Source organism: Oncorhynchus clarkii, chromosome 27 (genome assembly GCF_045791955.1).
Source record: "Oncorhynchus clarkii lewisi isolate Uvic-CL-2024 chromosome 27, UVic_Ocla_1.0, whole genome shotgun sequence".
Classification (NCBI taxonomy): domain Eukaryota; kingdom Metazoa; phylum Chordata; class Actinopteri; order Salmoniformes; family Salmonidae; genus Oncorhynchus; species Oncorhynchus clarkii.
The window spans coordinates 43,999,930-44,018,786 of NC_092173.1; the positions used below are offsets into that span (position 1 = coordinate 43,999,930).

The window sequence follows — 18,857 nt, forward strand, 5'->3', positions numbered from 1 at the left end:
TAATAGAGTTCCTGAATAAAATAATAGAATGTAATAGAGTTCCTGAATAGAATAATAGAATGTAATAGAGTTCCTGAATAGAATAATATAATGTAATAGAGTTCCTGAATAGAATAATATAATGTAATAGAGTTCCTGAATAGAATAATAGAATGTAATAGAGTTCCTGAATAGAATAATAGAATGTAATAGAGGACCTGAATAGAATAATAGAATGTAATAGAGTTCCTGAATAGAATAATATAATGTAATAGAGTTCCTGAATAGAATAATAGAATGTAATAGAGTTCCTGAATAGAATAATAGAATGTAATAGAGTTCCTGAATAGAATAATAGAATGTAATAGAGTTCCTGAATAGAATAATAGAATGTAATAGAGTTCCTGAATAGAATAATAGAATGTAATAGAGTTCCTGAATAGAATAATAGAATGTAATAGAGTACCTGAATAGAATAATAGAATGTAATAGAGTTCCTGAATAGAATAATATAATGTAATAGAGTTCCTGAATAGAATAATAGAATGTAATAGAGTTCCTGAATAGAATAATATAATGTAATAGAGTTCCTGAATAGAATAATAGAATGTAATAGAGTTCCTGAATAGAATAATAGAATGTAATAGAGTTCCTGAATAGAATAATAGAATGTAATAGAGTTCCTGAATAGAATAATAGAATGTAATAGAGTTCCTGAATAGAATAATAGAATGTAATGGAGTTCCTGAATAGAATAATATAATGTAATAGAGTTCCTGAATAGAATAATAGAATGTAGTAGAGTTCCTGAATAGAATAATAGAATGTAATAGAGTTCCTGAATAGAATAATATAATGTAATAGAGTTCCTGAATAGAATAATATAATGTAAAAGAGTACCTGAATAGAATAATAGAATGTAATAGAGTTCCTGAAGAGAAAAATAGAATGTAATAGAGTTCCTGAATAGAATAATAGAATGTAATAGAGTACCTGAATAGAATAATAGAATGTAATAGAGTTCCTGAATAGAATAATAGAATGTAATAGAGTTCCTGAATAAAATAATAGAATGTAATAGAGTTCCTGAATAGAATAATAGAATGTAATAGAGTTCCTGAATAGAATAATATAATGTAATAGAGTTCCTGAATAGAATAATATAATGTAATAGAGTTCCTGAATAGAATAATAGAATGTAATAGAGTTCCTGAATAGAACAATAGAATGTAATAGAGTTCCTGAATAGAATAATAGAATGTAATAGAGGACCTGAATAGAATAATATAATGTAATAGAGTTCCTGAATAGAATAATATAATGTAATAGAGTACCTGAATAGAATAATAGAATGTAATAGAGTACCTGAATAGAATAATAGAATGTAATAGAGTTCCTGAATAGAATAATAGAATGTAATAGAGTACCTGAATAGAATAATAGAATGTAATAGAGTACCTGAATAGAATAATATAATGTAATAGAGTTCCTGAATAGAATAATAGAATGTAATAGAGTTCCTGAATAGAATAATATAATGTAATAGAGTTCCTGAATAGAATAATATAATGTAATAGAGTTCCTGAATAGAATAATAGAATGTAATAGAGTTCCTGAATAGAATAATAGAATGTAATAGAGTTCCTGAATAGAATAATAGAATGTAATAGAGTTCCTGAATAGAATAATAGAATGTAATAGAGTTCCTGAATAGAATAATAGAATGTAATAGAGTTCCTGAATAGAATAATATAATGTAATAGAGTTCCTGAATAAAATAATAGAATGTAATAGAGTTCCTGAATAGAATAATAGAATGTAATAGAGTTCCTGAATAGAATAATATAATGTAATAGAGTTCCTGAATAGAATAATATAATGTAATAGAGTTCCTGAATAGAATAATAGAATGTAATAGAGTTCCTGAATAGAATAATAGAATGTAATAGAGGACCTGAATAGAATAATAGAATGTAATAGAGTTCCTGAATAGAATAATATAATGTAATAGAGTTCCTGAATAGAATAATAGAATGTAATAGAGTTCCTGAATAGAATAATAGAATGTAATAGAGTTCCTGAATAGAATAATAGAATGTAATAGAGTTCCTGAATAGAATAATAGAATGTAATAGAGTTCCTGAATAGAATAATAGAATGTAATAGAGTTCCTGAATAGAATAATAGAATGTAATAGAGTTCCTGAATAGAATAATAGAATGTAATAGAGTACCTGAATAGAATAATAGAATGTAATAGAGTTCCTGAATAGAATAATATAATGTAATAGAGTTCCTGAATAGAATAATAGAATGTAATAGAGTTCCTGAATAGAATAATATGATGTAATAGAGTTCCTGAATAGAATAATAGAATGTAATAGAGTTCCTGAATAGAATAATAGAATGTAATAGAGTTCCTGAATAGAATAATAGAATGTAATAGAGTTCCTGAATAGAATAATAGAATGTAATAGAGTTCCTGAATAGAATAATAGAATGTAATAGAGTTCCTGAATAGAATAATAGAATGTAATAGAGTTCCTGAATAGAATAATAGAATGTAATAGAGTTCCTGAATAGAATAATAGAATGTAATAGAGTTCCTGAATAGAATAATAGAATGTAATAGAGTTCCTGAATAGAATAATATAATGTAATAGAGTTCCTGAATAGAATAATAGAATGTAATAGAGTTCCTGAATAAAATAATATAATGTAATAGAGTTCCTGAATAGAATAATATAATGTAATAGAGTTCCTGAATAGAATAATAGAATGTAATAGAGTTCCTGAATAGAATAATATAATGTAATAGAGTTCCTGAATAGAATAATAGAATGTAAAGAGTTCCTGAATAGAATAATAGAATGTAATAGAGTTCCTGAATAGAATAATAGAATGCAATAGAGTTCCTGAATAGAATAATATAATGTAATAGAGTTCCTGAATAGAATAATAGAATGTAATAGAGTTCCTGAATAGAATAATAGAATGTAATAGAGTTCCTGAATAGAATAATAGAATGTAATAGAGTACCTGAATAGTAATAATAGAATGTAATAGAGTACCTGAATAGAATAATAGAATGTAATAGAGTTCCTGAATAGAATAATAGAATGTAATAGAGTTCCTGAATAGAATAATAGAATGTAATAGAGTTCCTGAATAGAATAATAGAATGTAATAGAGTTCCTGAATAGAATAATAGAATGTAATAGAGTTCCTGAATAGAATAATAGAATGTAATAGAGTTCCTGAATAGAATAATAGAATGTAATAGAGTTCCTGAATAGAATAATAGAATGTAATAGAGTTCCTGAATAGAATAATAGAATGTAATAGAGTTCCTGAATAGAATATTAGAATGTAATAGAGTTCCTGAATAGAATAATAGAATGTAATAGAGTTCCTGAATAGAATAATAGAATGTAATAGAGTTCCTGAATAGAATAATAGAATGTAATAGAGTTCCTGGATAGAATAATAGAATGTAATAGAGTTCCTGAATAGAGTAATATAATGTAATAGAGTTCCTGAATAGAATAATAGAATGTAATAGAGTTCCTGAATAGAATAATAGAATGTAATAGAGTACCTGAATAGAATAATATAATGTAATAGAGTTCCTGAATAGAACAATAGAATGTAATAGAGTTCCTGAATAGAATAATAGAATGCAATAGAGTTCCTGAATAGAATAATATAATGTAATAGAGTTCATGAATAGAATAATAGAATGTAATAGAGTTCCTGAATAGAATAATATAATGTAATAGAGTTCCTGAATAGAATAATAGAATGTAATAGAGTTCCTGAATAGAATAATAGAATGTAATAGAGTTCCTGAATAGAATAATAGAATGTAATAGAGTACCTGAATAGAATAATATAATGTAATAGAGTTCCTGAATAGAATAATAGAATGTAATAGAGTTCCTGAATAGAATAATAGAATGTAATAGAGTACCTGAATAGAATAATAGAATGTAATAGAGTTCCTGAATAGAATAATAGAATGTAATAGAGTTCCTGAATAAAATAATAGAATGTAATAGAGTTCCTGAATAGAATAATAGAATGTAATAGAGTTCCTGAATAGAATAATATAATGTAATAGAGTTCCTGAATAGAATAATATAATGTAATAGAGTTCCTGAATAGAATAATATAATGTAATAGAGTTCCTGAATAGAATAATAGAATGTAATAGAGGACCTGAATAGAATAATAGAATGTAATAGAGTTCCTGAATAGAATAATATAATGTAATAGAGTTCCTGAATAGAATAATAGAATGTAATAGAGTTCCTGAATAGAATAATAGAATGTAATAGAGTTCCTGAATAGAATAATAGAATGTAATAGAGTTCCTGAATAGAATAATAGAATGTAATAGAGTTCCTGAATAGAATAATAGAATGTAATAGAGTTCCTGAATAGAATAATAGAATGTAATAGAGTTCCTGAATAGAATAATAGAATGTAATAGAGTACCTGAATAGAATAATAGAATGTAATAGAGTTCCTGAATAGAATAATATAATGTAATAGAGTTCCTGAATAGAATAATAGAATGTAATAGAGTTCCTGAATAGAATAATATGATGTAATAGACTTCCTGAATAGAATAATAGAATGTAATAGAGTTCCTGAATAGAATAATAGAATGTAATAGAGTTCCTGAATAGAATAATAGAATGTAATAGAGTTCCTGAATAGAATAATAGAATGTAATAGAGTTCCTGAATAGAATAATAGAATGTAATAGAGTTCCTGAATAGAATAATAGAATGTAATAGAGTTCCTGAATAGAATAATAGAATGTAATAGAGTTCCTGAATAGAATAATAGAATGTAATAGAGTTCCTGAATAGAATAATAGAATGTAATAGAGTACCTGAATAGAATAATAGAATGTAATAGAGTTCCTGAATAGAATAATAGAATGTAATAGAGTTCCTGAATAAAATAATAGAATGTAATAGAGTTCCTGAATAGAATAATAGAATGTAATAGAGTTCCTGAATAGAATAATAGAATGTAATAGAGTACCTGAATAGAATAATAGAATGTAATAGAGTTCCTGAATAGAATAATAGAATGTAATAGAGTTCCTGAATAAAATAATAGAATGTAATAGAGTTCCTGAATAGAATAATAGAATGTAATAGAGTTCCTGAATAGAATAATATAATGTAATAGAGTTCCTGAATAGAATAATATAATGTAATAGAGTTCCTGAATAGAATAATAGAATGTAATAGAGTTCCTGAATAGAACAATAGAATGTAATAGAGTTCCTGAATAGAATAATAGAATGTAATAGAGGACCTGAATAGAATAATATAATGTAATAGAGTTCCTGAATAGAATAATATAATGTAATAGAGTTCCTGAATAGAATAATATAATGTAATAGAGTTCCTGAATAGAATAATAGAATGTAATAGAGTTCCTGAATAGAACAATAGAATGTAATAGAGTTCCTGAATAGAATAATAGAATGTAATAGAGGACCTGAATAGAATAATATAATGTAATAGAGTTCCTGAATAGAATAATATAATGTAATAGAGTACCTGAATAGAATAATAGAATGTAATAGAGTACCTGAATAGAATAATAGAATGTAATAGAGTTCCTGAATAGAATAATAGAATGTAATAGAGTACCTGAATAGAATAATAGAATGTAATAGAGTACCTGAATAGAATAATATAATGTAATAGAGTTCCTGAATAGAATAATAGAATGTAATAGAGTTCCTGAATAGAATAATAGAATGTAATAGAGTTCCTGAATAGAATAATATAATGTAATAGAGTTCCTGAATAGAATAATAGAATGTAATAGAGTTCCTGAATAGAATAATAGAATGTAATAGAGTTCCTGAATAGAATAATAGAATGTAATAGAGTTCCTGAATAGAATAATAGAATGTAATAGAGTTCCTGAATAGAATAATAGAATGTAATAGAGTTCCTGAATAGAATAATATAATGTAATAGAGTTCCTGAATAAAATAATAGAATGTAATAGAGTTCCTGAATAGAATAATAGAATGTAATAGAGTTCCTGAATAGAATAATATAATGTAATAGAGTTCCTGAATAGAATAATATAATGTAATAGAGTTCCTGAATAGAATAATAGAATGTAATAGAGTTCCTGAATAGAATAATAGAATGTAATAGAGGACCTGAATAGAATAATAGAATGTAATAGAGTTCCTGAATAGAATAATATAATGTAATAGAGTTCCTGAATAGAATAATAGAATGTAATAGAGTTCCTGAATAGAATAATAGAATGTAATAGAGTTCCTGAATAGAATAATAGAATGTAATAGAGTTCCTGAATAGAATAATAGAATGTAATAGAGTTCCTGAATAGAATAATAGAATGTAATAGAGTTCCTGAATAGAATAATAGAATGTAATAGAGTTCCTGAATAGAATAATAGAATGTAATAGAGTACCTGAATAGAATAATAGAATGTAATAGAGTTCCTGAATAGAATAATATAATGTAATAGAGTTCCTGAATAGAATAATAGAATGTAATAGAGTTCCTGAATAGAATAATATGATGTAATAGAGTTCCTGAATAGAATAATAGAATGTAATAGAGTTCCTGAATAGAATAATAGAATGTAATAGAGTTCCTGAATAGAATAATAGAATGTAATAGAGTTCCTGAATAGAATAATAGAATGTAATAGAGTTCCTGAATAGAATAATAGAATGTAATAGAGTTCCTGAATAGAATAATAGAATGTAATAGAGTTCCTGAATAGAATAATAGAATGTAATAGAGTTCCTGAATAGAATAATAGAATGTAATAGAGTTCCTGAATAGAATAATAGAATGTAATAGAGTTCCTGAATAGAATAATAGAATGTAATAGAGTTCCTGAATAGAATAATATAATGTAATAGAGTTCCTGAATAGAATAATAGAATGTAATAGAGTTCCTGAATAAAATAATATAATGTAATAGAGTTCCTGAATAGAATAATATAATGTAATAGAGTTCCTGAATAGAATAATAGAATGTAATAGAGTTCCTGAATAGAATAATAGAATGTAATAGAGTTCCTGAATAGAATAATAGAATGTAAAGAGTTCCTGAATAGAATAATAGAATGTAATAGAGTTCCTGAATAGAATAATAGAATGCAATAGAGTTCCTGAATAGAATAATATAATGTAATAGAGTTCCTGAATAGAATAATAGAATGTAATAGAGTTCCTGAATAGAATAATAGAATGTAATAGAGTTCCTGAATAGAATAATAGAATGTAATAGAGTACCTGAATAGTAATAATAGAATGTAATAGAGTACCTGAATAGAATAATAGAATGTAATAGAGTTCCTGAATAGAATAATAGAATGTAATAGAGTTCCTGAATAGAATAATAGAATGTAATAGAGTTCCTGAATAGAATAATAGAATGTAATAGAGTTCCTGAATAGAATAATAGAATGTAATAGAGTTCCTGAATAGAATAATAGAATGTAATAGAGTTCCTGAATAGAATAATAGAATGTAATAGAGTTCCTGAATAGAATAATAGAATGTAATAGAGTTCCTGAATAGAATAATAGAATGTAATAGAGTTCCTGAATAGAATATTAGAATGTAATAGAGTTCCTGAATAGAATAATAGAATGTAATAGAGTTCCTGAATAGAATAATAGAATGTAATAGAGTTCCTGAATAGAATAATAGAATGTAATAGAGTTCCTGGATAGAATAATAGAATGTAATAGAGTTCCTGAATAGAGTAATATAATGTAATAGAGTTCCTGAATAGAATAATAGAATGTAATAGAGTTCCTGAATAGAATAATAGAATGTAATAGAGTACCTGAATAGAATAATATAATGTAATAGAGTTCCTGAATAGAACAATAGAATGTAATAGAGTTCCTGAATAGAATAATAGAATGCAATAGAGTTCCTGAATAGAATAATATAATGTAATAGAGTTCATGAATAGAATAATAGAATGTAATAGAGTTCCTGAATAGAATAATATAATGTAATAGAGTTCCTGAATAGAATAATATAATGTAATAGAGTTCCTGAATAGAATAATAGAATGTAATAGAGTTCCTGAATAGAATAATAGAATGTAATAGAGTACCTGAATAGAATAATATAATGTAATAGAGTTCCTGAATAGAATAATAGAATGTAATAGAGTTCCTGAATAGAATAATAGAATGTAATAGAGTACCTGAATAGAATAATAGAATGTAATAGAGTTCCTGAATAGAATAATAGAATGTAATAGAGTTCCTGAATAAAATAATAGAATGTAATAGAGTTCCTGAATAGAATAATAGAATGTAATAGAGTTCCTGAATAGAATAATATAATGTAATAGAGTTCCTGAATAGAATAATATAATGTAATAGAGTTCCTGAATAGAATAATAGAATGTAATAGAGTTCCTGAATAGAATAATAGAATGTAATAGAGGACCTGAATAGAATAATAGAATGTAATAGAGTTCCTGAATAGAATAATATAATGTAATAGAGTTCCTGAATAGAATAATAGAATGTAATAGAGTTCCTGAATAGAATAATAGAATGTAATAGAGTTCCTGAATAGAATAATAGAATGTAATAGAGTTCCTGAATAGAATAATAGAATGTAATAGAGTTCCTGAATAGAATAATAGAATGTAATAGAGTTCCTGAATAGAATAATAGAATGTAATAGAGTTCCTGAATAGAATAATAGAATGTAATAGAGTACCTGAATAGAATAATAGAATGTAATAGAGTTCCTGAATAGAATAATATAATGTAATAGAGTTCCTGAATAGAATAATAGAATGTAATAGAGTTCCTGAATAGAATAATATGATGTAATAGAGTTCCTGAATAGAATAATAGAATGTAATAGAGTTCCTGAATAGAATAATAGAATGTAATAGAGTTCCTGAATAGAATAATAGAATGTAATAGAGTTCCTGAATAGAATAATAGAATGTAATAGAGTTCCTGAATAGAATAATAGAATGTAATAGAGTTCCTGAATAGAATAATATAATGTAATAGAGTTCCTGAATAGAATAATAGAATGTAATAGAGTTCCTGAATAGAATAATAGAATGTAATAGAGTTCCTCAATAGAATAATATAATGTAATAGAGTTCCTGAATAGAATAATAGAATGTAATAGAGTTCCTGAATAGAATAATAGAATGTAATAGAGTTCCTGAATAGAATAATATAATGTAATAGAGTTCCTGAATAGAATAATAGAATGTAATAGAGTTCCTGAATAAAATAATATAATGTAATAGAGTTCCTGAATAAAATAATAGAATGTAATAGAATGTCTATGTGTTTCTATCTAACAGGCACTAAGGAGGTCAACGCCACAGGGAAGTCGTTCACAGTGAAGAGCACTCTGCAGCTGCAGGTGGATCAGAGTGATGACGGGGTGGCCTATACCTGCAGCGTGGAGCACGTGTCTCTTTCTTCCAACCCTTACCAGGTCACAGAGGTCCTGGAGGTCCATTGTAAGTTCTGAAACCCGAGGAACATATTCAAAAATAACTAGGATCACAGATCTAGGATCAGGATGTTTCAGTCACTAGTATGGATGACGTTTCATAATGTGTCTTGTCTCTCGTCCCAGACGCCCCCCACGTGGAGATTTCCCACTCCGTGATCATCCCTCAGGAAGGACAGTACTTTAAACTGGAGTGTGTCGCCAAAGGGAACCCACTGTAAGTACATGGTCTATCACTTAATAATGGACGTAGACATTATATCCTATTGATAGACCTCTAACATGTAATCTGATTTTACTAGCTACACTACATATACAAAAGTATGTGAACTCTCCTTCAAATTAGGTGATTTGAGGCTATTTCAGCCACATATTTCAGCCACATACAATCGACCACACAGCCATGCAATCTCCATAGGCCAACATTAGCAGTATAATGGCCTTACTGAAGCGCTCAGTGACTTTCAACGTGGCACCATTAAAGGATGCCACCTTTCCAACAAGTCAAATGGTCAAATTTCTGCCATGCTACAGCTGCCCCGGGCAACTGTTATTGTGAAGTGGAAATGTCTAGGAGCAACAACGGCTCAGCCGCGAAGTGGTAGGCCACACAAGCTCAAAGAACGGGACCACCGGGTGCTGCAATGTATAACGCGCAAAAATGGTCTGTCCTCGGTTACAACACTCACTACCGAGTAGTTCCAAACTACCTTTGGAGGCAACTTCAGCACAATAACTGTTCGTCGGAAGCTTCATGAAATGGGTTTCCATGGCCGAGCAGCGGCACACAAGACTAAGATCACCATGCGCAATGACAAGCAATGGCTGGAGTGTGGATGCCAAGAGAGGGTTTCCATGGCCGAGCAGCTGCAAACAAGCCTAACATCACCATGCGCAATGCTAAGCATCTGGCAGTCCGACAGACACATCTGGGTTTGGCGGATGCCAAGAGAACGCTACCTGCCTCAATGCATAGTAGTGCCAAGTAAAAAGCTTGGTTGAGGAGGAATAATGTTCTGGGGTTGTTTTTCATGGTTCGGGCCCCTTAGTTCCAGTGAAGACCAACCCTAACGCTACAGCATAGAATTACATTCTAGACGATTCTGTGCTTCCAACTTTTGGGGAAGGCCCTTTCCTGTTTCAACATGACAATGCCCCAGTGCACAAAGCAGAAATGGTTTGTCAAGATCAGTGTTTGAAGAACTTGACTGGCCTGCACAGAGCCCTGAGCTCAACCCCATCGAATACCTTTTAGGATGAATTGGAACGCTGACTGCGAGCCAGGCCTAATCGCCCAAACATCCGTGCCTGACCTCACTAATGCTCTTGTGGCTAAATGGAAGCAAGTCGCTGCAGCAATATTCCAACATCTAGTGGAAAGCCTTCCTAGAAGAGTGGATGGAGGCTGTTATAGCAGCAATGTTCCAACATCTAGTGGAAAGCCTTCCCAGAAGAGTGGATGGAGGCTGTTGTAGCAGCAATGTGCCAACATCTAGTGGAAAGCCTTCCCAGAAGAGTGGAGGCTGTTGTAGCAGCAATGTTCCAACATCTAATGGAAAGCCTTCCCAGAAGACTGGAGGCTGTTATAGCAGCAATTTTCCAACATCTATTAGAAAGCCAGATGTGTAGTGCTAGTGTCTGTTGTGATTTCTGTTGTAGTGTCTGTTGTTGTGTCTGGTGTGGTGTCTGTTGTTGCGTAAGGTATGGTGTCTGTTGTGGTGTCTGTTGTGGTGTCTGCTGTGGTGTATGTTGTGGTGTCTGTTGTGGAGTCTGTTGTGGTTTACAGTCGTGGCCAAAAGTTTTGAGAATGACACAAATGTACATTTTCACAAAGTCTGCTGCCTCAGTTTGTATGATGGCAATTTCATATACTCCAGAATGTTATGAAGAGTGATCAGATGAATTGCAATTAATTGCAAAGTCCCTCTTTGCCATGCAAATGAACTGAATCCCCCCAAAAAAACATTTCTACTGCATTTCAGCCCTGCCACAAAAGGACCAGCTGACATCATGTCAGTGATTCTCTCAGCACAGGTGTGAGTGTTGATGAGGACAAGGCTGGAGATCACCCTGTCATGCTGATTGAGTTCGAATAACAGACTGGTAGCTTCAAAAAGAGGGTGCTTGATATCATTGTTCTTCCTCTGTCATCCATGGTTACCTGCAAGGAAACACATGCTGTCATCATTGCTTTACACAAAAAGGGCTTCACAGGCAACGATATTGCTGCCAGTAATATTGCACCTAAATCAACCATTTATCAGATCATCAAGAACTTCAAGGAGAGTGGTTCAATTGTTGTGAAGAAGGCTTCAGGGCGCACAAGGAAGTCCAGCAAGCGCCAGGACCATCTCCTAAAGTTGATTGAGTTGCGGGATCGGGGCACCACCAGTACAGAGCTTGCTCAGGAATGGCAGCAAGCAGGTGTGAGTGCATCTGCACGCACAGTGAGGCGAAGACTTTTGGAGGATGGCCTGGTGTCAAGAAGGGCAGCAAAGAAGCCACTTCTCTGCGGGAAAAACATCAGGGACAGACTGATATTCTGCAAAAGGTACAGGGATTGGACTGCTGAGGACTGGGGTCAAGTCATTTTCTCTGATGAATCCCCTTTCCGATTGTTTGGGGCATCAGGAAAAAAGCTTGTCCAGAGAAGACAAGGTGATTGCCACCATCAGTCCTGTGTCATGCCAACAGTAAAGCATCCTGAGACCATTCATGTGTGGGGTTGCTTCTCAGACAAGGGAGTGGGCTCACTCACAATTATGCCTAAGAACACAGCCATGAATAAAGAATGGTACCAACACATCCTCCGAGAGCAACTTCTCCCAACCACCCAGGAACAGTTTGGTGACGAACATTGCCTATTCCAGCATGATGGAGCACCATGCCATAAAGCAAAAGTGATAACTAAGTGGCTCGGGGAACAAAACATGGATATTTTGGGTCCATGGCCAAGAAACTCCCCAAAACATTAATCTCATTGACAACTTGTGGTCAATCCTCAAGAGGTGGGTGGACAAATGAAAACCCACAAATTCTGACAAACTCCAAGCATTGATTATGCAAGAATGGGCTGCCATCAGTCAGGATGTGGCCCAGAAGTTAATTGATAGCATGCCAGGGCGGATTGCAGAGGTCTTGAAAAAGAAGAGTCAACACTGCAAATATTGACTCTTTGTATCAACTTCATGTAATTGTTAAATAAAAGCCTTTGACACTGTCACAAACGTCGTCGCGGAAACCGGACCAAGGTGAGCGTACATTTCTTTTTATTTAGAATGTCGCCAACAAAAACAAGAAACAACAAAAACGAATGTGAAGCTCACGAGGGCTACACAGGCCACTAACAAAGAAATCCACCCACAAATATAAAAGGGAAAAAAGGCTGCCTAAGTATGATTCCCAATCAGAGACAATGATAGTGTCGTGTCTTTACCATCATTAAATTAAAGACATAGTTTTTATCAAAGATTCTCTGTAATTAGTATTACGCAATCAACTGATTAATCATGTAACTGTAATTAAGTAGGAAGTCGGAGCACCAAGGAAAAATATTCAGATTACAAGGTTATAATTTCCTAATATAACCTTTCAGATATTTTATCTGATCAATTAGTCTTCGAATGAATGAATTATTTACATTACCTCACGTTAGTCTCATTCCAAACGTCGTAAATTGTTGGTTATCTGCACGAACCCAGTCTTCACTATGAGTCATCCATACATCAATTGTCTTAAATCATTTATGTATTACTAACTAAGTAATTCACAGAATTGCATAAACAAACAAACAAACAAACAAACAAACAAGTTAAATGTGGTTACAATAAATGATAGGAGAATGTGCCCCTAGTGGGCTGAACCGGCATGGCGGCTTGTTAGACAAAAGGGGAAGTGGGAGTCGACTAAGATGAGACACTACAAAGTTGATGATTATAACAATTGAAATGCTAATCCTTTGCACATGAACGATCACTCATTCGGGAACAATTGCAATCAATATATATATTTACACTCAGTGTGTCGTCGGGATCTTTGTTGAAAAGTTTGTTTCTATTGGAGAGTTTTGTCTGTCTCTCTCTCTCTCTCGCTCTCTCTCATGGTCTGGTGATAATTTCTCAAAGGGTTTTATTCGGAATTGCAGAAAGGGGCGGTCCAGGATGTCTGACCCTAACTGGGCTCAGGGGCGGTCCAGGATGTCTGACCCTAACTGGGCTCAGGGGCTGTCCCAGGATGTCTGACCCTAACTGGGCTCAGGGGCTGTCCCAGGATGTCTGACCCTAACTGGGCTCAGGGGCTGTCCCAGGATGTCTGACCCTAACTGGGCTCAGGGGCGGTCCAGGATGTCTGACCCTAACTGGGCTCAGGGGCTGTCCCAGGATGTCTGACCCTAACTGGGCTCAGGGGCTGTCCCAGGATGTCTGACCCTAACTGGGCTCAGGGGCTGTCCCAGGATGTCTGACCCTAACTGGGCTCAGGGGCGGTCCAGGATGTCTGACCCTAACTGGGCTCAGGGGCGGTCCAGGATGCCTGGGCTCAGGGGCGGTCTTCTGATTTAGTTAACTCCAATTCCCTTTTTGAGTTTTCCTTCATTAAACAGTCCAAAATCACATTGTAAAATTGTGTGAACAGTATCATACTCACTCATTCATCTTATACAACAATTAGATGTAAACCTCATATCTGAGGCTATTATATAAACAGTGTTATGGTAATGTGGCCACAGCGTCTCCCATGAGCTTCCCCAAGTTGTGACAAACGGACCAGTTCGTAGCTGGATTCTTCACCAATCTTTTATACCTTCTCCGGAACATAAATGTTGTTCAGACCTCGAGTTCCGTGATGTGGAAGACATTCCCCTGTTCTCTATGAAAATTTACTCTCTCTTATACTGTGTGGCCATGAGGAGATCCTCAGGAATTTACGACGTCTCTCTGACCACAGCAGCCTAGTTGAAGGAGGAAAAGGGGAGGCGGGAAGAGGGGGATGGGGCTCGCCACATCCAAAGATGGCAACATCATGACAATAGACAGCTGTCCCTGATTGAGAACCATACCCGGCCAAAACATAGAAACAGAAAACATAGAAATAAAGAAACTAGAATGCCCACCCTAGTCACACCCTGGCCTAACCAAAATAGAGATTAAAAGCCTTTCTATGGCCAGGGCGTGACAGACACTTACGAAATGCTTGTAATTATACTTCAGTATTCCATAGTAACCTCTAACAAAAATATCTCAAGACACTGAGGCAGCAGTGGTGTCTGTCTGCTGTGGTGTCTGTTGTGGTGTCTGTTGTGGTGTCTGTTGTTGTGCCTGTTGTGGTGTCTGATGTGGTGTCTGCCACGGTGTTTGCTGTTGTGTCTGTTGCAGTTTATGTCGCTGTGTCTGTCGCAGAGTATGTTGTGGCATCTGTTGTTGTCTCTGTTGTTGTGTCTGCTGTGGTGTCTGCTGTGGTGTCTGTTGTGGTGTCTGCTGTGGCGTCTGTATAGGTGCACGTTGTGGTTACTGTTGTGGTGTCTGTTGCCGTGTCTGTTGCGGTGCTTGTTGTGGTGTCTGTTGCGGTGCCTGTTGTGGTGTCTGTTATGGTGCCTGTTGCAGTGTCGGTGGTGGTGTCTGTTGTGTTGTCGGTTGTGTTGTCTGTTGCGGTGCCTGTTGTGGTGTATGTGGTAGTGTATGTTGTGGAGTCTGCTGTGGTGTCAGTTGTGGTGTCAGTTGTGGTGTCTGTTGTGGTGTCTGCTGTGGTGTCTGCTGTGGTGTCTGCTGTGGTGTCTGTCTGCTGCAGTGTATGCTGTGGTGTCTGTTGTGATGTCTTGTGTTGTGTTTTCTCCACCAGACCAGAGCCAGTGTTGTGGTCTAAAGATGGAGGGGAGCTGCCTGATATAGAGAGGATGATCGTAGAGGGCAGGGAACTCACCATCACCGCCCTCAACAAGACAGACAACGGCACGTATCGCTGTGAGGCCAGTAACTACCTGGGGACTAGTGGAGCTGAATATGTCCTGTTTGTATACGGTGAGTATCTTACATAGGAGCTACACTGGGGGCAAAAGGAATATTTTTTATTTTATTATTATTTATTTTTTGCTATACTGGATGCATAACTTTTGGCCAGCGATATTGAACATGGGCAAAAGTAGTGCACTATATAGGAAATAGGGCTCTGGTCTAAAGTAGTGCACTATATAGGGTTCTGCTCTAAAGTAGTGCACTATATAGGGTTCTGCTCTAAAGTAGTGCACTATATAGGGAATAGGGCTCTGGTCTAAAGTAGTACACTATATAGGGAATAGGGCTCTGGTCTAAAGTAGTGCACTATATAGGGAATAGGGCTCTGGTCTAAAGTAGTGCACTATATAGGGAATAGGGTCTAAAGTAGTGCACTATATAGGGAATAGGGCTCTGGTCTAAAGTAGTGCACTATATAGGGAATAGGGCTCTGGTCTAAAGTAGTGCACTATATAGGGAATAGGGTACCATTTGAGATGCATGCCAGTCTGCACATATATAGCTTAGTGTACCTGGAGCCTGGAGGGAATATAACACATTATTAAGCCCTCCTCTCCTCTCCTCCTCTCTTCCTCTCCTCCCCTCATCTCCTCTCCTCCTCTCCTTTCTTATCCTCTCCTCCTCTCTTCCTTTCCTCCTCTCCTCCTCTCCTTTCCTTGTCTCCTCCTCTCCTCCTCTCCTTTCTTCCTCTCCTCCTCTCCTCTCCTCTTCTCCTCTCCTCCTCTCTTCCTCTCCTCTCCTCCTCTCCTCTTCTCCTCTCCTCCTCTCTTCCTCTCCTCTCCTCCTCTCCTCCTCTCCTTTCTTCCTCTCCTTTCTTCCTCTCCTCCTCCTCTCCCCCACTCTCTTCCTCTCCTCTTCTTCTCTCCATTCTCCTCCTCTCCTCCTCTCCTCTCCTCTTCTCTCCTCTTCTCTCCTCTCCTCCTCCTCTCCTCTCCATTCTCCTCCTCTCTTCTCCTACTCCTACTCCTCCTCTACTCTCCTCTCCTCTCCTCTTCTCTCCTCTCCTCTTCTTCTCCCCTCTTCTCTCCTCTACTCCCCTCTCCTGCTCTCCTCCCCTCTCCTCTCCTTCTCTCCTACTCCTCCTCAACTATCCTCTCCTCTCCTTTCCTCTCCTCCTCCCCAACTTTCCTCTCATCTCCTCCCCTCCACACTGCAACTGAGGCTGCTAACATTTGTCAAAAGCTGTTGAAACCAAAATAGTATATACAGGCGAAGTCAGAATATTAGAAACAGACGTTGAGGATTTATGCGTTTTTGCCACAAACAATCCCACATGAGAGTACGTTTTTTTCCAGGAGAAAGGACTTATCCTGGCTCTGAGAAGATATACTTTATTCAAACTAGTAGGGTATAGATCTGTGGATAGAGTTGAAGTCGGAAGTTTACATACACCTTAGCCAAATACATTTAGTCTCCGTTTTTCACAATTCCTGACATTTAATCCTAGTAAAAATTCCCTGTCTTAGGTCAGTTAGGATCACCACTTTATTTTAAGAACGTGAAATGTTAAAATAATAGTAGAGAGAATGATTTATTTTAGCTTTTATTTCCTTCATCACATTCCCAGTGGGTCAGAAGTTTACATACACTCAATTAGCATTTGGTAGCATTGCCTTTAAATTGTTTAACTTGGGTCAAATGTTTCTAGTAGCCTTCCACAAGATTCCCACAATAAGTTGGGTGAATTTTGGCCCATTCCTCCTGACAGAGCTGGTGTAACTGAGTCAGGTTTGTATGCCTCCTTGCTCCCACACGCTTTTTCAGTTCTGCCCACAAATGTTCTATAGGATGAGGTCAGGGCTTTGTGATGGCCACTCCAATACCTTGACTTTGTTGTCCTTAAGCCATTTTGCCACAACTTTGGAAGTATGCTTGGGGTCATTGTTAATTTGGAAGACCCATTTGCGACCAAGCTTTAACTTCCTGACTGATGTCTTTATATGTTGCTTCAATATATCCACATACTTTTCCTGCCTCATGCTGCCAACTATTTTGTGATGTGCACCAGTCCCTCCTGCAGAAAATAACCCCCACAACATGATGCTGCCTCCCCCGTGCTTCACGGTTAGGATGGTGTTCTTCAGCTTGCAAGCCTCCCCCTTTTTCCTCCAAACATAACGATGGTCATTATGGCCAAACAGTTTCATTTTTGTTTCATCAGACCAGAGGACATTTCTCCAAAAAGTACGATCTTTGTCCCCATGTGCAGTTGCAAAACGTAGTCTGGCTTTTTTATGGCGGTTTTGGAGCAGTGGCTTCTTCCTTGCTGAGCGGACTTTCAGGTTATGTCAATATAATCAAATCAAATCAAATCAAAATTTTATTTGTCACATACACATGGTTAGCAGATGTTAATGCGAGTGTAGCGAAATGCTTGTGCTTCTAGTTCCGACAATGCAGTAATAACAAGTAATCTAACTAACAATTCCAAAACTACTGTCTTGTACACAGTGTAAGGGGATAAAGAATATGTACATAAGGATATATGAATGAGTGATGGTACAGAGCAGCATAGGCAAGATACAGTAGATGGTATCGGGTACAGTATGTACAAATGAGATGAGTATGTAAACAAAGTGGCATAGTATAGTATAAAGTGGCTAGTGATACATGTATTACATAAGGATACCGTCGATGATATAGAGTACAGTATATACGTATGCGTATGAGATGAATAATGTAGGGTAAGTAACATTTATATAAGGTAGCATTGTTTAAAGTGGCTAGTGATATATTTACATCATTTCCCATCAATTCCCATTATTAAAGTGGCTGGAGTTGAGTCAGTGTCAGTGTGTTGGCAGCAGCCACTCAGTGTTAGTGGTGGCTGTTTAACAGTCTGATGGCCTTGAGATAGAAGCTGTTTTTCAGACTCTCGGTCCCAGCTTTGATGCACCTGTACTGACCTCGCCTTCTGGATGATAGCGGGGTGAACAGGCAGTGGCTCGGGTGGTTGATGTCCTTGATGATCTTTATGGCCTTCCTGTGGCATCGGGTGGTGTAGGTGTCCTGGAGGGCAGGTAGTTTGCCCCCGGTGATGCGTTGTGCAGACCTCACTACCCTCTGGAGAGCCTTACGGTTGAGGGCGGTGCAGTTGCCATATATAGGATTCGTTATACTGTGGATACAGATACTTTTGTACCTGTTTCCTCTAGCATCTTCACAAGGTCCTTTGCTGTTGTTTTGGGATTGATTTGAACTTTTTGCACCAAAGTATGTTCATCTCTAGGAGACAGAATGGGTCTCCTTCCTGAGCAGTATGACGGCTGTGTGGTCCCCATGGTGTTTATACTTGTGTACTTTTGTTAGTACAGATGAACGTGGTACCTTC

General features: G+C 35.4%; 1 protein-coding gene across 1 annotated transcript in view; it reads left to right on the forward strand.

Moving 5' to 3' along the window:
• LOC139385868 (cell adhesion molecule 2b) overlaps nucleotides 1-18,857 on the forward strand; it is a 476,978-nt gene that overhangs the window by 425,530 nt on the left and 32,591 nt on the right. The window contains exons 6-8 of the mRNA XM_071131148.1: nucleotides 9,364-9,525; nucleotides 9,645-9,735; nucleotides 15,354-15,532. Of these exons, the coding sequence (XP_070987249.1) occupies nucleotides 9,364-9,525; nucleotides 9,645-9,735; nucleotides 15,354-15,532 (432 nt within the window). The remainder of the gene's footprint in view (nucleotides 1-9,363; nucleotides 9,526-9,644; nucleotides 9,736-15,353; nucleotides 15,533-18,857) is intronic.